This window comes from Eucyclogobius newberryi, unplaced genomic scaffold (genome assembly GCF_026437365.1).
Source record: "Eucyclogobius newberryi isolate DKJ021-1_F unplaced genomic scaffold, fEucNew1.0.hap1 SCAF_39, whole genome shotgun sequence".
Taxonomy (NCBI): Eukaryota; Metazoa; Chordata; class Actinopteri; order Gobiiformes; family Gobiidae; genus Eucyclogobius; species Eucyclogobius newberryi.
Window position 1 is genome coordinate 328,975 of NW_027316045.1, and position 27,222 is coordinate 356,196.

The window sequence follows — 27,222 nt, forward strand, 5'->3', positions numbered from 1 at the left end:
TTGGGAACTATATGCGAGGCTGCATCTTGGACTGGGTCGGGCACTTTCGCCAGATTCTACAGCGTCAATGTGGCCGCTCCACATCCTCTTGGTTCTCCAGGAATCCCCAGGTCCTTCTCAGGGAGGTATGTGCTTGGGATTCTTCGTGACATAGCTGGTATTATGTCATTCAGTGCTTCAGCACCGCCCTCTGGCGGTCAGTAGGGATGAAATAGAATGAAAGTTACACATGTAACTACGGTTCTATGAATCCCGGATGACCGCCAGAGGTGCTGTCACTCCGAATCCTTGCGGTTTCGCGAGAAGATAAAGAGAACGGAGTGATGGATGTCGGGTGAATATATGACCTCTAGGTTCCATCCAGGGTCACAGGTGTGACTCATTTGGTATAACTACTCGAACTGCGCATGTGCCAAGGGAACATTAGTGCTTCAGCACCGCCCTCTGGTGGTCATCCGGGATTCATAGAACCGTAGTTACATATGTACCTTTCGTTTTCAAACGTGCACATGGAAGAACCCCAGGACCCTGTAGTGAAGGAGGGGTCAGGGGTCAGGGGTCAGGGGTCGAGCGTAGACGTTCAAACACAGAGTGAAAATCCCACATTGTGTTTCTCTGTTTCAGCCGAGTTCAGTTCTACATCGACACGTTCAAAAGTGTCACGTCGCTAGAAACAAAATTCCACCGAGAAATATCCCTGGTGAGTATGCTAATGCTAATGCTAATAGGAGCTAGATGATCAGGGTATGCTATTAGGAGCTAGACGATCAGGGTATGCTATTAGGAGCTAGACGATCAGGGTATGCTAATAAGAGCTTGATGATCAGGATATGCTAATAGGAGTTAGATGATCAGGGTATGCTAATAGGAGTTAGATGATCAGGGTATGCTAATAGGAGTTAGATGATCAGGGTATGCTAATAGGAGCTAGATGATCAGGATATGCTAATAGGAGCTAGATGATCAGGATATGCTAATAGGAGCTAGATGATCAGGGTATGCTAATAGGAGTTAGATGATCAGGGTATGCTAATAGGAGTTAGATGACCAGGGTATGCTAATAGGAGTTAGATGATCAGGGTATGCTAATAGGAGTTAGATGACCAGGGTATGCTAATAGGAGTTAGATGATCAGACTATGCTAATAGGAGCTAGATGATCAGGATATGCTAATAGGAATTAGATGATCAGGGTATGCTAATAGGAGCTAGATGATCAGGATATGCTAATAGGAGTTAGATGATCAGGGTATGCTAATAGGAGTTAGATGATCAGGGTATGCTAATAGGAATTAGATGATCAGGATATGCTAATAGGAGCTAGATGATCAGGATATGCTAATAGGAGTTGGATGATCAGGGTATGCTAATAGGAGCTAGATGATCAGGGTATGCTAATAGGAGTTAGATGATCAGGGTATGCTAATAGGAGCTAGATGATCAGGGTATGCTAATAGGAGTTAGATGATCAGGGTATGCTAATAGGAGTTAGATGATCAGGGTATGCTAATAGGAGCTAGATGATCAGGATATGCTAATAGGAGTTGGATGATCAGGGTATGCTAATAGGAGCTAGATGATCAGGGTATGCTAATAGGAGTTAGATGATCAGGGTATGCTAATAGGAGTTAGATGATCAGGGTATGCTAATAGGAGCTAGATGATCAGGATATGCTAATAGGAGTTGGATGATCAGGGTATGCTAATAGGAGCTAGATGATCAGGGTATGCTAATAGGAGTTAGATGATCAGGGTATGCTAATAGGAGTTGGATGATCAGGGTATGCTAATAGGAGCTAGATGATCAGGGTATGCTAATAGGAGCTAGATGATCAGGGTATGCTAATAGGAGCTAGATGATCAGGGTATGCTAATAGGAGTTGGATGATCAGGGTATGCTAATAGGAGCTAGATGATCAGGGTATGCTAATAGGAGTTAGATGATCAGGGTATGCTAATAGGAGCTAGATGATCAGGGTATGCTAATAGGAGCTAGATGATCAGGGTATGCTAATAGGAGTTAGATGATCAGGGTATGCTAATAGGAATTGAATGATCAAGGTACAGTGATCCCTCGTTTATCGCGGGGGTCACGTTCCAAGAAGAACCCGCGGGAGTCGAAATCCGCGAAGTAGAAACCTTTATTTTTTTTTACAGTTATTATACAATGAAATACTCCATAAAACATTGAAAGTAAGGAACAAAACCTTTTTACAGGCCCAAGCATTTGTTTAACAAATAAAAGTACCGTATAAACGTTTGTACTGTACTCTCACCGCTCTCTCCCGAAGCTCACACGCGCGCTCTCATCGGCCTCGCAAACTTCAATTTGGCAAGCGGTTTTACGTACGTGTACATATTAATCCATAACGTTATTGACACACAGGTAGAGAAGACGCGGAGAGACTGTTTAGCCAATCAGAATGCAGAACACAATGCATGACGAAAATCCGCGAAGCAGCGAGTCCGCGAAAAGTGAACCGCGTTATAGCGAGGGATCACTGTGTGCTAATAGGAGTTAGATGAATAGGAGCTAGATGATCAGGGTATGCTATTAGGAGTTAGGTAATTAACATATGCTAAGAGCCAAACTAACAACAGATACTCCCGACAGTAACAACTTGTTAGTTTTGGTGTAATTTGTGTTAGTTCATCTCTGTCATATGGTCACTTTATGATTGTATTTTAAGATTCAAATTATATATTATAAAAACAGTCTGGGTTAAACCTGAACTCGCCCTCTGCTCCTCCTTCCTTGACAGGTAACGACAGGTGTGTGTTACTGACAAGTGTTTGTTTGACAGGTGTGCAGGCAGCTGTATGAAATCATGACCAAACTGGCCGAACAGCATCCAGACAAAATGTTCAACATCCAAGGAGCTCCTAGGTAAAGGATCAGGGTTATTCCTGGTTTAGAACTGGTTTAGACCTGGTTTAGACCTGGTCCAGACCTGGTCCAGTCATGGTTCAGTCCCTGTTAAACCGGTCTTTTTGCAGTGACTCTGGGCCGCTGCGTTTGGCTCGGACTCCGTCTCCTCCTGAAGTTGACTCTGAGCCAGAATCTCCAGAGTCCAACCACAGACTGAGACCAGTGTCGCCTGGACCGCCTCGACCCAAGAGCCCGATCCAGGTAAAACTCGGTCCGGGTATGGTCCGGGTAAGACCCCGTACGGGTAAGACCCCGTCTGGGTAAGACCCGGTCCGGGTAAGACCGAAATCCAGAAGACCTAGACCATGTCCTCTGTGTTTTGTTCATCTTTGAAGATTTTTCTGTGTGAAGCTTAGAGTTCAGGCTCAGGGTTCTGGGTGTATGCGCGGGTGTAGGTGCGGGTGTAGGTGTAAGGGTGGGTGTAGGTGCGGGTGTAGGTGTAAGGGTGGGTGTAGGTGCGGGTGTAGGTGTAAGGGTGGGTGTAGGTGCGGGTGTAGGTGTAAGGGTGGGTGTAGGTGCGGGTGTAGGTGTAAGGGTGGGTGTAGGTGCGGGTGTAGGTGTAAGGGTGGGTGTAGGTGCGGGTGTAGGTTTAGGGGTGGATGTAGGTGCGGGTGTAAGGGTGGGTGTAGGTGCGGGTGTAAGGGTGGGTGTGGGTGCGGGTAGGTGCGGGTGTAAGGGTGGGTGTGGGTGCGGGTGTAGGTGCGGGTGTAAGGGTGGGTGTAGGTGCGTGTTTAGGTGTAGGTGCGGGTGTAGGTGTAGGTGCGGGTGTAGGTGTAAGGGTGGGTGTAGGTGCGGGTGTAAGGGTGGGTGTAGGTGCGTGTTTAGGTGTAGGTGCGGGTGTAGGTGTAGGTGCGGGTGTAGGTGTAAGGGTGGGTGTAGGTGCGGGTGTAAGGGTGGGTGTAGGTGCGGGTGTAGGTGTAAGGGTGGGTGTAGGTGCGGGTGTAGGTTTAGGGGTGGATGTAGGTGCGGGTGTAAGGGTGGGTGTAGGTGCGGGTGTAAGGGTGGGTGTGGGTGCGGGTGTAGGTGCGGGTGTAAGGGTGGGTGTAGGTGCGGGTGTAAGGGTGGGTGTGGGTGCAGGTGTAGGTGCGGGTGTAAGGGTGGGTGTAGGTGCGTGTTTAGGTGTAGGTGCGGGTGTAGGTGTAGGTGCGGGTGTAGGTGTAGGTGCGGGTGTAGGTGTAAGGGTGGGTGTAGGTGCGGGTGTAAGGGTGGGTGTAGGTGCGGGTGTAGGTTTAGGGGTGGATGTAGGTGCGGGTGTAAGGGTGGGTGTAGGTGCGTGTTTAGGTGTAGGTGCGGGTGTAGGTGTAGGGTATAGATGCGGGTGTAGGTGCGAATGTAGGGGTGGGTTTAGGTGTGGGTGTATGGGTGGGTGTAGGTGCAGGTGCGGGTATCGGTGTGGGTGTCGGTGCGGGTGCAGGTGCGGGTGTAGGTCGTAGGCTCTGTTGCTCAGAACATTGTGTGTTTTGTTTCTAACTCTGTCTGAACTCTCTCTGCTGCTTTTTCTCTGTTTCTGGTGAGTCTGAAATGTATGCTCTCTGTGGCCCCTCCCCCTGACCCCTGGGCCCCTCCTCCTGACCTCTCATAATCTTTTTTGACCCCTTGTGACGTCATGATGTCATAATTTACCTGTCATTGTTGTGCATTGATACTCATTCCCCAATCTGCGTCATGCTCGTTAGCCTGAAATATCATTAGACACCAGGTGACCGACAGGTGCAGAGCGGCCTGACAGGTGCAGAGCAGCCTGACGGGCGGCCTGACAGGTGCAGAGCGGCCTGACAAGCGGCCTGACAGGTGCAGAGAGGCCTGACAGGTGCAGAGCGGCCTGACGAGCGGCCTGACAGGTGCAGAGCGGCCTGACAGGTGCAGAGAGGCCTGACGAGCGGCCTGACAGGTGCAGAGCGGCCTGACGAGCGGCCTGACAGGTGCAGAGCGGTCTTTGACACAGATTGGGAAGCGACTGCAGCTGTGACTCTGTAAATGACGTTGTTGATGTAAAAAGTTCTAGAGCTGTTTCCTCATGTTTGTCTCTGGACAAAGATCTGGAGGGTCAGTTTAGACTTTGATTCAAACTGAATCCTGGAAACAGACTCATCCATCAGCTTCAGCCTGGACCTGGACCTGTTGGACCTGTTGGACCTGATGGACTTGATGGACTTGATGGACCTGTTGGACCTGATGGACCTGTTGGACCTGTTGGACCTGATGGACTTGATGGACTTGTTGGACCTGATGGACCTGTTGGACCTGATGGACTTGATGGACTTAATGGACCTGGACCTGGACCTGGACCTGGACCTGGACCTAATGGACCTGGACCTGATGGACCTGATGGACCTGATGGTCCTGATGGTCCTGATGGACCTGTTGGATCTGATGGACCTGATGGTCCTGATGGACCTGATGGACCTGTTGGATCTGATGGACCTGATGGACCTGATGGACCTGTTGGACCTGTTGGACCTGATGGACCTGATGGTCCTGATGGACCTGATGGACCTGATGGACCTGATAGACCTGTTGGATCTGATGGACCTGATGGACCTGTTGGACCTGATGGACCTGATGGACTTGATGGTCCTGATGGACCTGATGGACTTGATGGACTTAATGGACCTGGACCTGGACCTGATGGACCTGATGGTCCTGATGGTCCTGATGGTCCTGATGGACCTGTTGGATCTGATGGACCTGATGGTCCTGATGGTCCTGATGGACCTGATGGACCTGATGGACCTGATGGACCTGATGGACCTGATAGACCTGTTGGATCTGATGGACCTGATGGACCTGATGGACCTGATGGACCTGATGGACCTGATGGACCTGTTGGACCTGATGGACTTGATGGACCTGGACCTGATGGTCCTGTTGGACCTGTTGGACCTGATGGACCTGATGGACCTGATGGACCTGATGGACCTGTTGGATCTAATGGACCTGATGGTCCTGATAGTCCTGATGGCCCTGATGGACCTGTTGGATCTGATGGACCTGATGGTCCTGATGGTCCTGATGGACCTGTTGGACCTGATGGACCTGTTGGACCTGATGGACCTGATGGACCTGATGGACCTGATGGTCCTGATGGACCTGATGGACCTGATGGTCCTGATGGACCTGTTGGACCTGATGGACCTGTTGGACCTGATGGACTTGATGGACCTGGACCTGATGGTCCTGATGGACCTGTTGGATCTGATGGACCTGATGGTCCTGATGGTCCTGATGGTCCTGATGGACCTGTTGGATCTGTTGGATCTGATGGACCTGATGGTCCTGATGGTCCTGATGGACCTGATGGACCTGATGGACCTGATAGACCTGTTGGATCTGATGGACCTGATGTACCTGTTGGACCTGATGGACCTGTTGGACCTGATAGACCTGTTGGATCTGATGGACCTGATGGACCTGATGGACCTGTTGGACCTGATGGTCCTGATGGACCTGATGGACCTGATGGACCTGATGGACCTGTTGGACCTGATGGACTTGATGGACTTGATGGACTTGATGGACCTGATGGACCTGATGGACCTGTTGGACCTGATGGATCTGATGGACCTGATGGACCTGTTGGACCTGATGGTCCTGATGGACCTGTTGGACCTGATGGACCTGTTGGACTTGATGGACTTGATGGACCTGGACCTGATGGTCCTGTTGGACCTGATGGTCCTGATGGACCTGATGGAACTGTTGGATCTAATGGACCTGATGGCCCTGATGGACCTGTTGGATCTGATGGACCTGTTGCACCTGATGGTCCTGATGGTCCTGATGGACCTGATGGACCTGATGGACCTGATGGACCTGATGGACCTGTTGGACCTGATGGACTTGATGGACTTGATGGACCTGTTGGACCTGATGGTCCTGATGGACCTGTTGGACCTGATGGACCTGATGGTCCTGTTGGACCTGATGGTCCTGATGGACCTGATGGTCCTGTTGGACCTGATGGTCCTGATGGACCTGATGGACCTGTTGGACCTGTTGAACCTGATGGTCCTGATGGACCTGATGATCCTGATGGACCTGATGATCCTGATGATCCTGATGGTCCTGATGGACTTGATGGATGGGCTGGGTGTAGTTCTGGTCCTGGCCTGTCTGTGGTGTATTGGATGATCTGGTCTGGGTTCTATCTCACTTGCCTGTGGTTCCAGGTGAAAAAGGGACCTCCTGTTCCGCCGCCGCCAAAAGTGTCACCCCCAAAGGAGGAACCCATCATCGACCTGTTCGGAGGAGAGTTCCTGCCCGCCCCGTCGCCCTCACAGGTGGGTCAGTCCTGAGGGTCCCGATGCACGCCTGGTCTGACCCGGTGTGCAGTGAGATGGTCCCGATGCACGCCTGGTCTAACCTTTAGTGCTCAGCCCTTTAACTCCAGTCAAAGTCAAATTTAGTCTGGTAATTTCATTTTTTAAAGCCCCCAAATCACAACCTCGATGGGAACAAAAACTTAAAAATCAACAATGAAGCAGCTGTGTTAGACCAGTTCTGTTTAGCCCTGTTATAGCCCTGTTGTAGCCCTGTTGTAGCCCTGTTGTAGACCTGTTTTAGACCTGTTTTAAACCTGTTGTAGCCCTGTTGTAGACCTGTTTTAGACCTGTTTTAAACCTGTTGTAGCCCTGTTGTAGCCCTGTTGTAGCCCTGTTGTAGCCCTGTTGTAGCCCTGTTGTAGCCCTGTTGTAGCCCTTCTTTAGCCTGTTGTCTCTGGTCCACAGCCGAATGAGAGACCTGGAGAATCCCTCTTGGACTTGGACCTTGATGCGTTTCAGGTGGATGAGGGCGTGGCCCCGATCCCTCAGGTTTAGACCACAATTCTTTTTTTAATCATATACATAGTTTTATTTATGTGTTTTGGACTAACTCTGCTCCTGTCTGCTCCTGTCTGCTCCTGTCGGCTCCTGTCAGACCACAGTGCCCTGGGACATGTGGACGGTGAGTCACAGATGTTCATATTCATTCATGACTTAAGTCTTCTGCACCGGACACGCCCTCTGCACCGGGCACGCCCTCAAAGCTTTCAAGAGCACAGACTTTGTGTCCGATGCTAAAATATAACACCCACATTTTGGAAATGAGGCTTGTTAAAACTAACGGCTAACGGCTAACGTTTATTAGCATAGCCACTAGCATTAGCCAGCTGCTAACGACCTGAAACAGCTCAGTGACCTCTGTAAGTCCACTGGCCCCTCCTGACCACAGGAAGCGGCCCACAGTGAACATGCAGCGTTTGTCCTCCAGGTGGCAGTAGACAGAGTGAACATGCAGTGTTTGTCCTCCAGGTGGCAGTAGACACAGTGAACATGCAGTGTTTGTCCTCCAGGTGGCAGTAGACACAGTGAACATGCAGTGTTTGTCCTCCAGGTGGCAGTAGACACAGTGAACATGCAGCGTTTGTCCTCCAGGTGGCAGTAGACACAGTGAACATGCAGCGTTTGTCCTCCAGGTGGCAGTAGACAGAGTGAACATGCAGTGTTTGTCCTCCAGGTGGCAGTAGACACAGTGAACATGCAGTGTTTGTCCTCCAGGTGGCAGTAGACAGAGTGAACATGCAGCGTTTGTCCTCCAGGTGGCAGTAGACAGAGTGAACATGCAGTGTTTGTCCTCCAGGTGGCAGTAGACACAGTGAACATGCAGTGTTTGTCCTCCAGGTGGCAGTAGACACAGTGAACATGCAGTGTTTGTCCTCCAGGTGGCAGTAGACAGAGTGAACATGCAGCGTTTGTCCTCCAGGTGGCAGTAGACACAGTGAACATGCAGCGTTTGTCCTCCAGGTGGCAGTAGACACAGTGAACATGCAGCGTTTGTCCTCCAGGTGGCAGTAGACAGAGTGAACATGCAGTGTTTGTCCTCCAGGTGGCAGTAGACACAGTGAACATGCAGCGTTTGTCCTCCAGGTGGCAGTAGACAGAGTGAACATGCAGTGTTTGTCCTCCAGGTGGCAGTAGACACAGTGAACATGCAGTGTTTGTCCTCCAGGTGGCAGTAGACACAGTGAACATGCAGTGTTTGTCCTCCAGGTGGCAGTAGACACAGTGAACATGCAGCGTTTGTCCTCCAGGTGGCAGTAGACACAGTGAACATGCAGTGTTTGTCCTCCAGGTGGCAGTAGACACAGTGAACATGCAGCGTTTGTCCTCCAGGTGGCAGTAGACACAGTGAACATGCAGCGTTTGTCCTCAGGGTGGCAGTAGACACAGTGAACATGCAGCGTTTGTCCTCCAGGTGGCAGTAGACACAGTGATGTCACTTGAATCGCGAATGTTCTGCATAATTTAAAATGAAACTTAACTGCAGTGTTACCATGGAAACAAGATGCAACAAACATGAACCAAAAACCACATGAATGCAAAAATAAATAAATACAATAGAAGTCAATGTCAAACGTGATGAAGCATAGACCCCGCCTCTAACACGTGACATAGACCCCGCCTCTAACACGTGACATAGACCCCGCCTCTAACAAGTGACATAGACCCCTCCTCTAACACGTGACATAGACCCCTCCTCTAACACGTGACATAGACCCCTCCTCTAACACGTGACATAGACCCCGCCTCTAACACGTGACATAGACCCCTCCTCTAACACGTGACATAGACCCCTCCTCTAACACGTGACATAGACCCCTCCTCTAACACGTGACATAGACCCCGCCTCTAACAAGTGACATAGACCCCTCCTCTAACACGTGACATAGACCCCTCCTCTAACACGTGACATAGACCCCTCCTCTAACACGTGACATAGACCCCTCCTCTAACACGTGACATAGACCCCTCCTCTAACACTTGACATAGACCCCTCCTCTAACACGTGACATAGACCCCTCCTCTAACACGTGACATAGACCCCTCCTCTAACACGTGACATAGACCCCTCCTCTAACACGTGACATAGACCCCTCCTCTAACACGTGACATAGACCCCTCCTCTAACACGTGACATAGACCCCTCCTCTAACACGTGACATAGACCCCTCCTCTAACACGTGACATAGACCCCTCCTCTAACACGTGACATAGACCCCTCCTCTAACACGTGACATAGACCCCTCCTCTAACACGTGACATAGACCCCTCCTCTAACACGTGACATAGACCCCTCCTCTAACACGTGACATAGACCCCGCCTCTAACACGTGACATAGACCCCTCCTCTAACACGTGACATAGACCCCGCCTCTAACACGTGACATAGACCCCGCCTCTAACACGTGACATAGACCCCTCCTCTAACACGTGACATAGACCCCTCCTCTAACACGTGACATAGACTCCTCCTCTAACACGTGACATAGACCCCTCCTCTAACACGTGACATAGACCCCTCCTCTAACACGTGACATAGACCCCGCCTCTAACACGTGACATAGACCCCTCCTCTAACGCGTGACATAGACCCCTCCTCTAACACGTGACATAGACCCCTCCTCTAACACGTGACATAGACCCCGCCTCTAACACGTGACATAGACCCCTCCTCTAACACGTGACATAGACCCCTCCTCTAACACGTGACATAGACCCCTCCTCTAACACGTGACATAGACCCCGCCTCTAACACGTGACATAGAGCCCTCCTCTAACACGTGACATAGACCCCTCCTCTAACACGTGACATAGACCCCTCCTCTAACACGTGACATAGACCCCTCCTCTAACACGTGACATAGACCCCTCCTCTAACACGTGACATAGACCCCTCCTCTAACACGTGACATAGACCCCGCCTCTAACACGTGACATAGAGCCCTCCTCTAACACGTGACATAGACCCCTCCTCTAACACGTGACATAGACCCCTCCTCTAACACGTGACATAGACCCCGCCTCTAACACGTGACATAGACCCCTCCTCTAACACGTGACATAGACCCCTCCTCTAACACGTGACATAGACCCCTCCTCTAACACGTGACATAGACCCCGCCTCTAACACGTGACATAGAGCCCTCCTCTAACACGTGACATAGAGCCCTCCTCTAACACGTGACATAGACCCCTCCTCTAACACGTGACATAGACCCCTCCTCTAACACGTGACATAGACCCCTCCTCTAACACGTGACATAGACCCCTCCTCTAACACGTGACATAGACCCCGCCTCTAACACGTGACATAGAGCCCTCCTCTAACACGTGACATAGACCCCTCCTCTAACACGTGACATAGACCCCTCCTCTAACACGTGACATAGACCCCGCCTCTAACACGTGACATAGACCCCTCCTCTAACACGTGACATAGACCCCTCCTCTAACACGTGACATAGACCCCTCCTCTAACACGTGACATAGACCCCGCCTCTAACACGTGACATAGACCCCTCCTCTAACACGTGACATAGACCCCTCCTCTAACACGTGACATAGAGCCCTCCTCTAACACGTGACATAGAGCCCTCCTCTAACACGTGACATAGACCCCTCCTCTAACACGTGACATAGACCCCTCCTCTAACACGTGACATAGACCCCGCCTCTAACACGTGACATAGACCCCTCCTCTAACACGTGACATAGACCCCTGCCCTCACGTTGCCCCCTGAAGGTTCTAACGGTTCTTTTTGGTTCTGATTCCAGGGCGACTCGCAGCAGGACCAGGTGAGCCAGAACCTGACTCTTTCATTCATTAATCTGACAGGTGCATTGAGAGACAGGTGCACAGAATGACAGGTGCAGTGAGTGACAGGTGCACAGAATTACAGGTGCAGTGAGTGACACATGCACAGACTGACAGGGGCATAGACTGACAGGTGAACAGAATGACTGGTGCACATAATGACAGGTGCACCGTGACAAGTGCAGTGAGTGACAGGTGCATAAACTGACAGGTGCACATACTGACAGGTACAGTGAGTGACAGGTGCAGTGAGTGACAGGTGCAGTGAGTGACAGGTGCACAGACTGACAGGTGCAGTGAGTGACAGGTACACAGTGACAGGTGCAATGAGTGACAGGTGCACAATCCTGGTCCTGGACTTGGATCAGTCCAGATCTTATGTGTTTCTCAGCCGCAGGAGTTTGGATTCAGCTGCAACTGGGCCTCGTTTGGTCCAGACCAGAGCCAAGACCAGAGCCAAGACCAGAGCCAAGACCAGAGCCAAGACCAGAGCCAAGACCAGAGCCAAGACCAGAGCCAAGACCAGAGCCAAGACCAGAGCCAAGACTCTGCTGGTCCGGTCCCACGTCCTGACCCTGGTCTGGACCCTGGGGTCCTCAGGAGAGAGTCCACCCCAGATCCGACTTTCACTGAGCCCATAAAACCAGTCCAACTCCTGAGACCCGCAAGTCCTGAAGGTTCTGGATCTGAGTACGAGACGGCAGAAGAGGGACCATCGGACCTGCCCCAAGTCCACTGGGATCAAAGCCCAGACCTAAAACCAGACCAAGATCAGGACCTGCCTCAGACCAGAGTACAGACCCAAAGATCAGAACCAGGACTCCAGGAGTCAGAAGAGTTCCCAGATCCAGACCTCGGCCCTGGGACCATCCTGAGTCCATCTGCAGACCTGGTCTCAGGGTTTGATCCCGATGTGTTTGAGACTGGATTCAGTTCAGGTTTTGACGCAGATCCGTTTGCTGAGACCAAACCCGAATTTGGACTGGACCTTTTCGGGTTTCAGTCCACAGCAGGATTTGAAGTGAACCTGTTTGGGTCCGGACCTGGTCTGGACTTAGGACCCACTGAGTGCGGACTTCACTCTGATGAAGATGAAGCAACCAATCAGAGACTGGGCTCAATTTATCAAGACCTGCAACAAGAACCGGAGCAGGACCAGGTGTGAGACCAGATTAGACCGAGCTAGACTCAAGTCAACCTGAGTAGAGTAGGTCCTTTAACCTTTAGGTCCTTTAACCTTTAGGTCCTTTAACCTTTAGGTCCTTTAACCTTTATGTCCTTTAACCTTTAGGTCCAGACCTGGTTTAGTCCTGGTTTGTACCAGGTTTAGTTTGTAGTCACTGTTGAATCCTGATCTCTTTATCTCTTCATTCTCTCCTTCACCTTTGACCTCTGAACCTTCACTGCTGAGTGGAGCTCACTCCACCCAGCATGTTCTGCCACGCCCGCTCTGACCCAGCATGTTCTGCCACGCCCGCTCTGACCCAGCATGTTCTGCCACGCCCGCTCTGACCCAGCATGTTCTGCCACGCCCGCTCTGACCCAGCATGTTCTGCCACGCCCGCTCTGACCCAGCATGTTCTGCCACGCCCGCTCTGACCCAGCATGTTCTGCCACGCCCGCTCTGACCCAGCTTCTCCTCGTTTAGAACACCCTGGGTGAGGTTATGGTTCCCCTGGGTGAGTTTATGGTTCCCTGGGTGAGGTTATGGTTCCCTGGGTGAGGTTATGGTTCCCCTGGGTGAGGTTATGGTTCCCCTGGGTTATGGTTCCCCTGGGTTATGGTTCCCCTGGGTTATGGTTCCCCTGGGTGAGTTTATGGTTCCCTGGGTGAGGTTATGGTTCCCCTGGGTTATGGTTCCCCTGGGTGAGGTTATGGTTCCCTGGGTGAGGTTATGGTTCCCCTGGGTGAGGTTATGGTTCCCTGGGTGAGGTTATGGTTCCCCTGGGTGAGGTTATGGTTCCCCTGGGTGAGGTTATGGTTCCCTGGGTGAGGTTATGGTTCCCCTGGGTGAGGTTATGGTTCCCTGGTTGAGGTTATGGTTCCCCTGGGTGAGGTTATGGTTCCCCCTGGGTGAGGTTATGGTTCCCCTGGGTGAGGTTATGGTTCCCTGGGTGAGGTTATGGTTCCCCTGGGTGAGGTTATGGTTCCCCTGGGTGAGTTTATGGTTCCCCTGGGTTATGGTTCCCCTGGGTTATGGTTCCCCTGGGTGAGGTTATGGTTCCCCTGGTTGAGGTTATGGTTCCCTGGGTGAGGTTATGGTTCCCCTGGGTGAGGTTATGGTTCCCCTGGGTGAGTTTATGGTTCCCCTGGGTTATGGTTCCCCTGGGTTATGGTTCCCCTGGGTGAGGTTATGGTTCCCCTGGTTGAGGTTATGGTTCCCCTGGGTGAGTTTATGGTTCCCTGGGTGAGGTTATGGTTCCCCTGGGTTATGGTTCCCCTGGGTTATGGTTCCCCTGGGTGAGGTTATGGTTCCCCTGGGTGAGTTTATGGTTCCCCTGGGTTATGGTTCCCCTGGGTTATGGTTCCCCTGGGTGAGGTTATGGTTCCCCTGGTTGAGGTTATGGTTCCCCTGGGTGAGTTTATGGTTCCCCTGGGTGAGGTTATGGTTCCCCTGGGTTATGGTTCCCCTGGGTTATGGTTCCCCTGGGTGAGGTTATGGTTCCCCTGGTTGAGGTTATGGTTCCCCTGGGTGAGGTTATGGTTCCCTGGGTGAGGTTATGGTTCCCCTGGGTGAGGTTATGGTTCCCTGGGTGAGGTTATGGTTCCCCTGGGTGAGATTATGGTTCCCTGGGTGAGGTTATGGTTCCCCTGGGTGAGGTTATGGTTCCCCTGGGTTATGGTTCCCCTGGGTTATGGTTCCCCTGGGTGAGGTTATGGTTCCCTGGGTGAGGTTATGGTTCCCTGGGTGAGGTTATGGTTCCCCTGGGTGAGGTTATGGTTCCCTGGGTGAGGTTATGGTTCCCCTGGGTGAGGTTATGGTTCCCTGGGTGAGGTTATGGTTCCCCTGGGTGAGGTTATGGTTCCCTGGGTGAGGTTATGGTTCCCCTGGGTGAGGTTATGGTTCCCTGGGTGAGGTTATGGTTCCCCTGGGTAAGGTTATGGTTCCCCTGGGTTATGGTTCCCCTGGGTTATGGTTCCCCTGGGTGAGGTTATGGTTCCCCTGGGTGAGGTTATGGTTCCCTGGGTGAGGTTATGGTTCCCCTGGGTGAGTTTATGGTTCCCCTGGGTGAGGTTATGGTTCCCCTGGGTTATGGTTCCCCTGGGTTATGGTTCCCCTGGGTGAGGTTATGGTTCCCCTGGTTGAGGTTATGGTTCCCCTGGGTGAGGTTATGGTTCCCTGGGTGAGGTTATGGTTCCCCTGGGTGAGGTTATGGTTCCCTGGGTGAGGTTATGGTTCCCCTGGGTGAGATTATGGTTCCCTGGGTGAGGTTATGGTTCCCCTGGGTGAGTTTATGGTTCCCCTGGGTTATGGTTCCCCTGGGTTATGGTTCCCCTGGGTTATGGTTCCCTGGGTGAGGTTATGGTTCCCTGGGTGAGGTTATGGTTCCCCTGGGTGAGGTTATGGTTCCCTGGGTGAGGTTATGGTTCCCCTGGGTGAGGTTATGGTTCCCTGGGTGAGGTTATGGTTCCCCTGGGTGAGGTTATGGTTCCCTGGGTGAGGTTATGGTTCCCCTGGGTGAGGTTATGGTTCCCCTGGGTGAGGTTATGGTTCCCCAGGGTGAGGTTATGGTTCCCCAGGGTGAGGTTATGGTTCCCCTGGGTGAGGTTATGGTTCCCCTGGGTTATGGTTCCCCTGGGTTATGGTTCCCCTGGGTGAGGTTATGGTTCCCCTGGTTGAGGTTATGGTTCCCCTGGGTGAGGTTATGGTTCCCTGGGTGAGGTTATGGTTCCCCTGGGTGAGGTTATGGTTCCCTGGGTGAGGTTATGGTTCCCCTGGGTGAGATTATGGTTCCCTGGGTGAGGTTATGGTTCCCCTGGGTGAGGTTATGGTTCCCCTGGGTTATGGTTCCCCTGGGTTATGGTTCCCCTGGGTGAGGTTATGGTTCCCTGGGTGAGGTTATGGTTCCCTGGGTGAGGTTATGGTTCCCTGGGTGAGGTTATGGTTCCCCTGGGTGAGGTTATGGTTCCCTGGGTGAGGTTATGGTTCCCCTGGGTGAGGTTATGGTTCCCTGGGTGAGGTTATGGTTCCCCTGGGTGAGGTTATGGTTCCCCTGGGTGAGGTTATGGTTCCCCAGGGTGAGGTTATGGTTCCCCAGGGTGAGGTTATGGTTCCCCTGGGTGAGGTTATGGTTCCCCTGGGTTATGGTTCCCCTGGGTTATGGTTCCCCTGGGTGAGGTTATGGTTCCCCTGGTTGAGGTTATGGTTCCCCTGGGTGAGGTTATGGTTCCCTGGGTGAGGTTATGGTTCCCCTGGGTGAGGTTATGGTTCCCTGGGTGAGGTTATGGTTCCCCTGGGTGAGATTATGGTTCCCTGGGTGAGGTTATGGTTCCCCTGGGTGAGGTTATGGTTCCCCTGGGTTATGGTTCCCCTGGGTTATGGTTCCCCTGGGTGAGGTTATGGTTCCCTGGGTGAGGTTATGGTTCCCTGGGTGAGGTTATGGTTCCCCTGGGTGAGGTTATGGTTCCCTGGGTGAGGTTATGGTTCCCCTGGGTGAGGTTATGGTTCCCTGGGTGAGGTTATGGTTCCCCTGGGTGAGGTTATGGTTCCCTGGGTGAGGTTATGGTTCCCCTGGGTGAGGTTATGGTTCCCCTGGGTGAGGTTATGGTTCCCCAGGGTGAGGTTATGGTTCCCTGGGTGAGGTTATGGTTCCCCTGGGTGAGGTTATGGTTCCCTGGGTGAGGTTATGGTTCCCCTGGGTGAGGTTATGGTTCCCCTGGGTGAGGTTATGGTTCCCTGGGTGAGGTTATGGTTCCCCTGGGTGAGGTTATGGTTCCCCTGGGTGAGGTTATGGTTCCCTGGGTGAGGTTATGGTTCCCCTGGGTGAGGTTATGGTTCCCTGGGTGAGGTTATGGTTCCCCTGGGTGAGGTTATGGTTCCCTGGGTGAGGTTATGGTTCCCCTGGGTGAGGTTATGGTTCCCCAGGGTGAGGTTATGGTTCCCTGGGTGAGGTTATGGTTCCCCTGGGTGAGGTTATGGTTCCCCTGGGTGAGGTTATGGTTCCCTGGGTGAGGTTATGGTTCCCCTGGGTGAGGTTATGGTTCCCTGGGTGAGGTTATGGTTCCCCTGGGTAAGGTTATGGTTCCCCTGGGTTATGGTTCCCCTGGGTTATGGTTCCCTGGGTGAGGTTATGGTTCCCCTGGGTAAGGTTATGGTTCCCCTGGGTGAGGTTATGGTTCCCCTGGGTTATGGTTCCCCTGGGTGAGGTTATGGTTCCCCTGGGTGAGGTTATGGTTCCCTGGGTGAGGTTATGGTTCCCCTGGGTGAGGTTATGGTTCCCTGGGTGAGGTTATGGTTCCACTGGGTGAGGTTATGGTTCCCCCTGGGTGAGGTTATGGTTCCCTGGGTGAGGTTATGGTTCCCCTGGGTGAGGTTATGGTTCCCCTGGGTGAGGTTATGGTTCCCTGGGTGAGGTTATGGTTCCCCTGGGTAAGGTTATGGTTCCCCTGGGTTATGGTTCCCCTGGGTTATTGTTCCCCTGGGTGAGGTTATGGTTCCCCTGGGTGAGGTTATGGTTCCCTGGGTGAGGTTATGGTTCCCCTGGGTGAGGTTATGGTTCCCTGGGTGAGGTTATGGTTCCCCTGGGTGAGGTTATGGTTCCCCCTGGGTGAGGTTATGGTTCCCTGGGTGAGGTTATGGTTCCCTGGGTGAGGTTATGGTTCCCCTGGGTGAGGTTATGGTTCCCCTGGGTTATGGTTCCCCTGGGTTATGGTTCCCCTGGGTGAGGTTATGGTTCCCCTGGGTGAGGTTATGGTTCCCTGGGTGAGGTTATGGTTCCCCTGGGTGAGGTTATGGTTCCCTGGGTGAGGTTATGGTTCCCCTGGGTGAGGTTATGGTTCCCCCTGGGTGAGGTTATGGTTCCCTGGGTGAGGTTATGGTTCCCCTGGGTGAGGTTATGGTTCCCCTGGGTGAGGTTATGGTTCCCCTGGGTTATGGTTCCCCTGGGTGAGGTTATGGTTCCCTGGGTGAGGTTATGGTTCCCCTGGGTGAGGTTATGGTTCCCCTGGGTGAGGTTATGGTTCCCCTGGGTGAGGTTATGGTTCCCCTGGGTGCTCTGGGTGAGGTTGAAACCTACAATATTAGACGATCTGGAGCTGATTCCGTGTCTGGGTCTGGGTTAGGGTCAAGGTCAGGGTCAGGGTCTGGGTCAAGGTCAGGGTAAGGGTGAGGGTGAGGGTCCGGATCAGGGTCTGGGTCAGGGTCAAGGTCAGGGTCAAGGTCAGGGTCTGGGTCAAGGTCAGGGTCAAGGTCAGGGTCAAGGTCAGGGTCAGGGTCAAGGTCAGGGTCAGGGTCAAGGTCAGGGTCAAGGTCAGGGTCTGGGTCAAGGTCAGGGTCTGGGTCAAGGTCAGGGTCAAGGTCAGGGTCAAGGTCAGGGTCAGGGTCAAGGTCAGGGTCAGGGTCTGGGTCAAGGTCAGGGTCAAGGTCAGGGTCTGGGTCAAGGTCAGGGTCAAGGTCAGGGTCAGGGTCTAGTCTCAGATGCACATGTTTTTAAGGAGGTGAAGTTATTGAGGATTTTCAATAGAATTGGATTTATAAATAAAATAGACTAAACTAAACATTGAGTATTTGCTCAGGAAGTTGCTTTAACGCTTGGCCACAGAGAAGTGAGAGACTTGAGACAGGGTCAACAATAGTTCATGGGCTGGGTTACCTGGGTTATGGTTCCCCTGGGTTATGGTTCCCCTGGGTGAGGTTATGGTTCCCCTGGGTGAGGTTATGGTTCCCCTGGGTGAGGTTATGGTTCCCCAGGGTGAGGTTATGGTTCCCCAGGGTGAGGTTATGGTTCCCCTGGGTGAGGTTATGGTTCCCCTGGGTTATGGTTCCCCTGGGTTATGGTTCCCCTGGGTGAGGTTATGGTTCCCCTGGTTGAGGTTATGGTTCCCCTGGGTGAGGTTATGGTTCCCTGGGTGAGGTTATGGTTCCCCTGGGTGAGGTTATGGTTCCCTGGGTGAGGTTATGGTTCCCCTGGGTGAGATTATGGTTCCCTGGGTGAGGTTATGGTTCCCCTGGGTGAGGTTATGGTTCCCCTGGGTTATGGTTCCCCTGGGTTATGGTTCCCCTGGGTGAGGTTATGGTTCCCTGGGTGAGGTTATGGTTCCCTGGGTGAGGTTATGGTTCCCCTGGGTGAGGTTATGGTTCCCTGGGTGAGGTTATGGTTCCCCTGGGTGAGGTTATGGTTCCCTGGGTGAGGTTATGGTTCCCCTGGGTGAGGTTATGGTTCCCTGGGTGAGGTTATGGTTCCCCTGGGTGAGGTTATGGTTCCCCTGGGTGAGGTTATGGTTCCCCAGGGTGAGGTTATGGTTCCCTGGGTGAGGTTATGGTTCCCCTGGGTGAGGTTATGGTTCCCTGGGTGAGGTTATGGTTCCCCTGGGTGAGGTTATGGTTCCCCTGGGTGAGGTTATGGTTCCCTGGGTGAGGTTATGGTTCCCCTGGGTGAGGTTATGGTTCCCCTGGGTGAGGTTATGGTTCCCTGGGTGAGGTTATGGTTCCCCTGGGTGAGGTTATGGTTCCCTGGGTGAGGTTATGGTTCCCCTGGGTGAGGTTATGGTTCCCTGGGTGAGGTTATGGTTCCCCTGGGTGAGGTTATGGTTCCCTGGGTGAGGTTATGGTTCCCCTGGGTAAGGTTATGGTTCCCCTGGGTTATGGTTCCCCTGGGTTATGGTTCCCCTGGGTGAGGTTATGGTTCCCCTGGGTGAGGTTATGGTTCCCTGGGTGAGGTTATGGTTCCCCTGGGTGAGGTTATGGTTCCCTGGGTGAGGTTATGGTTCCACTGGGTGAGGTTATGGTTCCCCCTGGGTGAGGTTATGGTTCCCTGGGTGAGGTTATGGTTCCCCTGGGTGAGGTTATGGTTCCCCTGGGTGAGGTTATGGTTCCCTGGGTGAGGTTATGGTTCCCCTGGGTAAGGTTATGGTTCCCCTGGGTTATGGTTCCCCTGGGTTATTGTTCCCCTGGGTGAGGTTATGGTTCCCCTGGGTGAGGTTATGGTTCCCTGGGTGAGGTTATGGTTCCCCTGGGTGAGGTTATGGTTCCCTGGGTGAGGTTATGGTTCCCCTGGGTGAGGTTATGGTTCCCCCTGGGTGAGGTTATGGTTCCCTGGGTGAGGTTATGGTTCCCTGGGTGAGGTTATGGTTCCCCTGGGTGAGGTTATGGTTCCCCTGGGTTATGGTTCCCCTGGGTTATGGTTCCCCTGGGTGAGGTTATGGTTCCCCTGGGTGAGGTTATGGTTCCCTGGGTGAGGTTATGGTTCCCCTGGGTGAGGTTATGGTTCCCTGGGTGAGGTTATGGTTCCCCTGGGTGAGGTTATGGTTCCCCCTGGGTGAGGTTATGGTTCCCTGGGTGAGGTTATGGTTCCCCTGGGTGAGGTTATGGTTCCCCTGGGTGAGGTTATGGTTCCCCTGGGTTATGGTTCCCCTGGGTGAGGTTATGGTTCCCTGGGTGAGGTTATGGTTCCCCTGGGTGAGGTTATGGTTCCCCTGGGTGAGGTTATGGTTCCCCTGGGTGAGGTTATGGTTCCCCTGGGTGCTCTGGGTGAGGTTGAAACCTACAATATTAGACGATCTGGAGCTGATTCCGTGTCTGGGTCTGGGTTAGGGTCAAGGTCAGGGTCAGGGTCTGGGTCAAGGTCAGGGTAAGGGTGAGGGTGAGGGTCCGGATCAGGGTCTGGGTCAGGGTCAAGGTCAGGGTCAAGGTCAGGGTCTGGGTCAAGGTCAGGGTCAAGGTCAGGGTCAAGGTCAGGGTCAGGGTCAGGGTCAAGGTCAGGGTCAGGGTCAAGGTCAGGGTCAAGGTCAGGGTCTGGGTCAAGGTCAGGGTCTGGGTCAAGGTCAGGGTCAAGGTCAGGGTCAAGGTCAGGGTCAGGGTCAAGGTCAGGGTCAAGGTCAGGGTCAGGGTCTGGGTCAAGGTCAGGGTCAAGGTCAGGGTCTGGGTCAAGGTCAGGGTCAAGGTCAGGGTCAGGGTCTAGTCTCAGATGCACATGTTTTTAAGGAGGTGAAGTTATTGAGGATTTTCAATAGAATTGGATTTATAAATAAAATAGACTAAACTAAACATTGGTTATTTGCTCAGGAAGTTGCTTTAACGCTTGGCCACAGAGAAGTGAGAGACTTGAGACAGGGTCAACAATAGTTCATGTGTGGGACCATCAGTCTGGCTCTGTTGAGTTGGGTAAGGTTTGGTTCAGGGGTCAGGGGTCAGGTGTCGATAATCGAGCATTAAACCCATAGAGCTCCACATCAGCTGCAGCCAAACGTCTTACATTTGCCTGATGTCCCCTAATCTCTGCCTCTTTTTCAGGCGGCCAATGCTTTCAATGGATTCTCAACGGTGAGTCCTGATTGGTCTGTTCTTGTAGCTGATTGACTTCTTGAAACTGATTGGTTGTTGTGTTTTTAGGATGATGGGGCGTTCTTTGCAGATTTTGATAAAATGGTGAGTGATGCTTGGGAGGGCATCTGACACTTTATTTATTTAGGAAAGGACAGAGCATGAATGATCACATGATCCATGTGATAAATGACTGCAGGGTGTGGCTCGGGTGTGGCTCGGGTGTGTGTTTGTGTGTCATGTGGTGTGTGTCCATCATAATAAAATGGTGATACTTAAAATAGTCAAGGCTTTTTCATAAATTGGCTTCAGGATCATCTCCAGCTTCAGTGACACAACTTTTGTATTAAATTGGGTGTTTTCGAGGAGAGCGTCGTCTCTCACGCGGTCGACGTCTTGTTTTCGAGGAGAGCGTCGTCTCTCACGCGGTCGACGTCTTGTTTTCGAGGAGAGCGTCGTCTCTCACGCGGTCGACGTCTTGTTTTCGAGGAGAGCGTCGTCTCTCACGCGGTCGACGTCTTGTTTTCGAGGAGAGCGTCGTCTCTCACGCGGTCGACGTCTTGTTTTCGAGGAGAGCGTCGTCTCTCACGCGGTCGACGTCTTGTTTTCGAGGAGAGCGTCGTCTCTCACGCGTCTGCAGTGTTTTTCTGTTTTGACACTAAAATGTGTTTTTTTTAAGAACCAAGTTTCCACTGAAGGCGAACAGGCTCCGCCCACCTGCCCCCCCAGCGCTGAAGGGGATGGGCCTAAACTGGATGAGGAGGGGCCTACACAGGAAGAGGAGAGGGTGAAGTTGACACCGGGGGAGGAGCTTAAAGCAGAAGAGCAGCAAAGTGTAACGCAAGAGCTTCCAGTGAGTCACATGACCTTATCCACCAATCAGCTCCCTCCTCCTTCATCAGAAGCTCCGCCCATCCCACCCAAGCCCACCTCCTGACCCCTGACCCCATCATGACTGGCCCTTTAGGTCCATGTGATTCCTCAATTTGAGTCAGAACTGAATTAGCATGAAAATTCCCTCTGCACATGCACATGCTGGTTACTATGGCAACACAAACTACATCTAACATGATCCATGACTGTATATACTGTATATATACTCTATACTGCATATGTACTGTATATACAGTATATATACTGTATATACAGTATATATACTGTATATACACAGTATATACAGTATATATACAGTATATATACTGTATATATACTGTATATACAGTATATATACTGTATATATATACTGTGTATATACAGTATATATACAGTACATATGCAGTATATATACTGTATATATACTGTATATACACAGTATATATACTGTATATATACTGTATATACACAGTATATATACAGTATATATACTGTATATATACTGTATATATACTCTATACTGCATATGTACTGTATATACTGTATATACACAGTCTGTATATACACAGTATATATACAGTATATACACAGTCTGTATATACACAGTATATATACAGTATATATACAGTATATACACAGTCTGTATATACACAGTATATATACTGTGTATATACAGTATATATACTGTATATACAGTATATACAGTAATGACCCAAACTCTAGAGGCCACATTTTCCCTTTGGGAGTCGCCTATTTTTGTGTTTGCGGTTGATTTAAATGATGACGATAAAGTCAACGACGAGCAGGACGTCCCGTCTAACCCTGTCCTCCCGTCTAACCCTGTCCTCCCGTCTAACCCTGTCCTCCAGTCTAACCCTGTCCTCCCGTCTAACCCTGTCCTCCCGTCTAACCCTGTCCTCCAGTCTAACCCTGTCCTCCAGTCTAACCCTGTCCTCCCGTCTAACCCTGTCCTCCAGTCTAACCCTGTCCTCCAGTCTAACCCTGTCCTCCCGTCTAACCCTGTCCTCCAGTCTAACCCTGTCCTCCCGTCTAACCCTGTCCTCCCGTCTAACCCTGTCCTCCAGTCTAACCCTGTCCTCCCGTCTAACCCTGTCCTCCAGTCTAACCCTGTCCTCCCGTCTAACCCTGTCCTCCCGTCTAACCCTGTCCTCCAGTCTAACCCTGTCCTCCCGTCTAACCCTGTCCTCCCGTCTAACCCTGTCCTCCAGTCTAACCCTGTCCTCCAGTCTAACCCTGTCCTCCCGTCTAACCCTGTCCTCCAGTCTAACCCTGTCCTCCAGTCTAACCCTGTCCTCCAGTCTAACCCTGTCCTCCAGTCTAACCCTGTCCTCCAGTCTAACCCTGTCCTCCCGTCTAACCCTGTCCTCCAGTCTAACCCTGTCCTCCAGTCTAACCCTGTCCTCCCGTCTAACCCTGTCCTCCCGTCTAACCCTGTCCTCCAGTCTAACCCTGTCCTCCAGTCTAACCCTGTCCTCCCGTCTAACCCTGTCCTCCCGTCTAACCCTGTCCTCCAGTCCACAGACCTGAGTCCTGAGGTCCCAGCCGAGGTCCCAGCCGAGGTCCCAGCCGAGGTCCCAGCCGAGGTCCCAGCCGAGGTCCCAGCCGAGGAACCAGAAGAACCAGAAGAACCAGAAGAACCAGAAGAACCAGAAGAACCAGGGCCAGAGGTACAAACACTGATGGTGTCAGTGACTGACACGAGGGTTGGCACTAGGTCATATAGGGAATTGGAAAGGAGGAAGTGACGACATGGCGAGGACGACATGGCGGGGACGACATGGCGAGGACGACATGGCGGGGACGACATGGCGAGGACGACATGGCGGGGACGACATGGCGGGGACGACATGGCGGGGACGACATGGCGAGGACGACATGGCGGGGACGACATGGCGGGGACGACATGGCGGGGACGACATGGCGAGGACGACATGGCGAGGACGACATGGCGGGGACGACATGGCGAGGACGACATGGCGAGGACGACATGGCGAGGACGACATGGCGGGGACGACATGGCGAGGACGACATGGCGGGGACGACATGGCGAGGACGACATGGCGGGGACGACATGGCGGGGACGACATGGCGAGGACGACATGGCGAGGACGACATGGCGAGGACGACATGGCGAGGACGACATGGCGGGGACGACATGGCGAGGACGACATGGCGGGGACGACATGGCGAGGACGACATGGCGAGGACGACATGGCGGGGACGACATGGCGAGGACGACATGGCGGGGACGACATGGCGGGAGCCGGGTGGAAGTAAACAGGTGGTCGACAGTAGTAAACATGGCGAACGGTCCCGCTAATTCTGCTGATCCATCAATAATGTTCACTCTTGAGTCCAAACCTGAAGTTTACGATGCATTTGATGTGAACAAGGACCAAACAATGAGCTCCTGGTGTTGTCTCACTGAGAAACTATTGAAATGGGCGTGAATTAAATGTAAAACAAAGAATTGTGAAAACGTAAATCACATGGGTCTGGGTTTAACCCTAACCCTTAACCCCTAAGCCTAAACCCTAACCCTTAACCCCTAACCCTTAAACCCTAACCCTTAAACCCTAACCCTTAACCCCTAACCCTTAACCCCTAACCCTTAAACCCCTAACCCCTAACCCCTAACCCTTAAACCCCTAACCCTTAACCCCTAACCCTAAACCTTAACCCTTAAACCCTAACCCTTAAACCCTAACCCTTAACCCTTAACCCCTAACCCTTAAACTCTAACCCTTAAACCCTAACCCCTAACCCTTAACCCCTAACCCTTAAACTCTAACCCTTAAACCCTAACCCTTAACCCCTAACCCCTAACCCCTAACCCTTAACCCCTAACCCTTAAACCTTAACCCCTAACCCTTAAACCCTAACCCTTAAACCCTTAAACCCTTAACCCTTAAACCCTTAACCCCTAACCCTTAAACCCTTAACCCCTAACCCTTAACCCCTAACCCTTAACCCCTAACCCTTAACCCTTAACCCCTAACCCTTAACCTTAACCCTAACCCCTAACCCTTAACCCCTAACCCCTAACCCTTAACCCCTAACCCCTAACCCTTAACCCTTAACCCTTAACCCCTAACCCTTAACCCCTAACCCCTAACCCTTAACCCCTAACCCCTAACCCTTAACCCTTAACCCCTAACCCTTAACCCCTAACCCTTAACCCCTAACCCTTAACCCCTAACCCCTAACCCCTAACCCTTAACCCCCACAGCGCCCTCTGGGGGCTGGAGTGGCTCATGTGAAGTCCAAACGATCATAAATATGATTTCTTATTTTAGGCTTTAGAAGAAGCTTCTGTTGTTGGGGACGTTCAGAAAAAAGAGAGTCCGGTGGAGGAGCCTGTAAGTGTCTCTGTGTGTCCTCGTGTCTCTGTGTGTCCTTGTGTCTCTGTGTGTCCTTGTGTCTCTGTGTGTCCTTCTGTCTCTGTGTCCTTGTGTCTCTGTGTGTCCTCGTGTCTCTGTGTGTCCTCGTATCTCTGTGTGTCCTCGTGTCTCTGTGTGTCCTCGTATCTCTGTGTGTCCTCGTGTTTCTGTGTGTCCTCGTGTCTCCGTGTGTCCTCGTGTCTCCGTGTGTCCTTGTGTCTCTGTGTGTCCTCGTGTCTCTGTGTCCTCGTGTCTCTGTGTCCTCGTGTCTCTGTGTCCTCGTGTCTCTGTGTGTCCTCGTGTCTCTGTGTGTCCTCGTGTCTCTATGTTTCCTTGTGTCTTCGTGTCTCTGTGTGTCCTCGTGTCTCTGTGTGTCCTTGTGTCTCTGTGTGTCCTTCTGTCTCTGTGTCCTTGTGTCTCTGTGTGTGCTCGTGTCTCTGTGTGTCCTCGTATCTCTGTGTGTCCTCGTGTCTCTGTTTTTCCTTGTGTCTCTGTGTGTCCTCGTGTCTCTGTGTCCTCGTGTCTCTGTGTCCTCGTGTCTCTGTGTGTCCTTGTGTCTCTGTGTGTCCTTGTGTCTCTGTGTGTCCTTGTGTCTCTGTGTGTCCTCGTGTCTCTGTGTGTCCTCGTGTCTCTGTGTGTCCTCGTGTCTCTGTGTGTCCTTGTGTCTCTGTGTGTCCTCGTGTCTCTGTGTGTCCTCGTGTCTCTGTGTGTCCTCGTGTCTCTGTGTGTCCTCGTGTCTCTGTCTGTCCTCGTGTCTCTGTGTGTCCTTGTATCTCTGTCTGTCCTTGTGTCTCTGTGTCCTTGTGTGTCCTTGTGTCATCGTGTCTCTGTGTGTCCTTGTGTCTCTGTGTGTCCTTTTGTCCTCGTGTCTCTGTGTGTCCTGGTGTCTCTGTGTGTCCTGGTGTCTCTGTGTGTCCTCGTGTCTCTGTCTGTCCTTGTGTCCTCGTGTTTCTGTGTGTCCTTGTGTCTGTGTGTCCTTGTGTCTCTGTGTGTATCTGTTTGTCCTTGTGTCTCTGTCTGTCCTTGTGTCCTCGTGTCTCTGTGTGTCCTTGTGTCCTTGTGTCTCTGTGTGTCCTCGTGTCTCTGTCTATCCTGTGTCTCTGTGTGTCCTCGTGGGTCTGTGTGTCCTCGTGTCTCTGTGTGTCCTCGTGTCTCTGTGTGTCCTCGTGTCTTTGTCTGTCCTTGTGTCCTTGTGTCTCTGTGTGTCCTTGTGTCTCTGTGTCCTTGTGTCTCTGTGTGTCCTTGTGTCCTCGTGTCTCTGTGTGTCCTCGTGTCTCTGTGTGTCCTCGTGTCTCTGTTTGTCCTTGTGTCTCTTGTGTGTCCTCGTGTCTCTGTGTTCCTTGTGTCTCTGTGTGTCTCTGTGTGTCCTCGTGTCTCTGTCTGTCCTTGTGTCCTTGTGTGTCCTTGTGTCTCTGTGTGTCTCTGTGTGTCCTCGTGTCTCTGTTTGTCCTTGTGTCTCTTGTGTGTCCTCGTGTCTCTGTGTTCCTTGTGTCTCTGTGTGTCTCTGTGTGTCCTCGTGTCTCTGTCTGTCCTTGTGTCCTTGTGTCTCTGTGTGTCCTTGTGTCTCTGTGTGTCCTCGTGTCTCTGTCTGTCCTTGTGTCTCTGTGTGTCCTCGTGTCTCTGTCTGTCCTTGTGTCTCTGTGTGTCCTCGTGTCTCTGTGTGTCTCTGTGTGTCCTCGTGTCTCTGTCTGTCCTTGTGTCTCTCTGTGTCCTTGTGTCTCTGTGTGTCCTCGTGGGTCTGTGTGTCCTCGTGTCTCTGTCTGTCCTTGTGTCCTTGTGTCTCTGTGTGTCCTTGTGTCTCTGTGTGTCCTCGTGTCTCTGTCTGTCCTTGTGTCTCTTTGTGTCCTTGTGTGTCTGCCTGTCCTTGTGTCTCTGTCTGTCCTTGTGTCTCTCTGTGTCCTTGTG

The 27,222-nt window shown here is 52.1% G+C and overlaps 2 protein-coding genes across 4 annotated transcripts in view; one reads left to right on the plus strand and one right to left on the minus strand.

Moving 5' to 3' along the window:
• Positions 1 to 27,222, minus strand: part of afg3l2 (AFG3-like AAA ATPase 2) — a 511,786-nt gene that overhangs the window by 309,648 nt on the left and 174,916 nt on the right. The window lies entirely within an intron of this gene.
• Positions 1 to 27,222, plus strand: part of amph (amphiphysin) — a 55,485-nt gene that overhangs the window by 16,759 nt on the left and 11,504 nt on the right. The window contains exons 8-20 of the mRNA XM_072462183.1: positions 625 to 700; positions 2,804 to 2,886; positions 2,997 to 3,129; positions 7,098 to 7,208; positions 7,656 to 7,739; positions 7,846 to 7,872; positions 11,523 to 11,543; positions 11,954 to 12,721; positions 21,014 to 21,043; positions 21,113 to 21,148; positions 21,723 to 21,896; positions 23,452 to 23,604; positions 25,234 to 25,296. Coding sequence (XP_072318284.1) covers positions 625 to 700; positions 2,804 to 2,886; positions 2,997 to 3,129; positions 7,098 to 7,208; positions 7,656 to 7,739; positions 7,846 to 7,872; positions 11,523 to 11,543; positions 11,954 to 12,721; positions 21,014 to 21,043; positions 21,113 to 21,148; positions 21,723 to 21,896; positions 23,452 to 23,604; positions 25,234 to 25,296 — 1,759 coding nt within the window. The remainder of the gene's footprint in view (positions 1 to 624; positions 701 to 2,803; positions 2,887 to 2,996; positions 3,130 to 7,097; positions 7,209 to 7,655; positions 7,740 to 7,845; positions 7,873 to 11,522; positions 11,544 to 11,953; positions 12,722 to 21,013; positions 21,044 to 21,112; positions 21,149 to 21,722; positions 21,897 to 23,451; positions 23,605 to 25,233; positions 25,297 to 27,222) is intronic.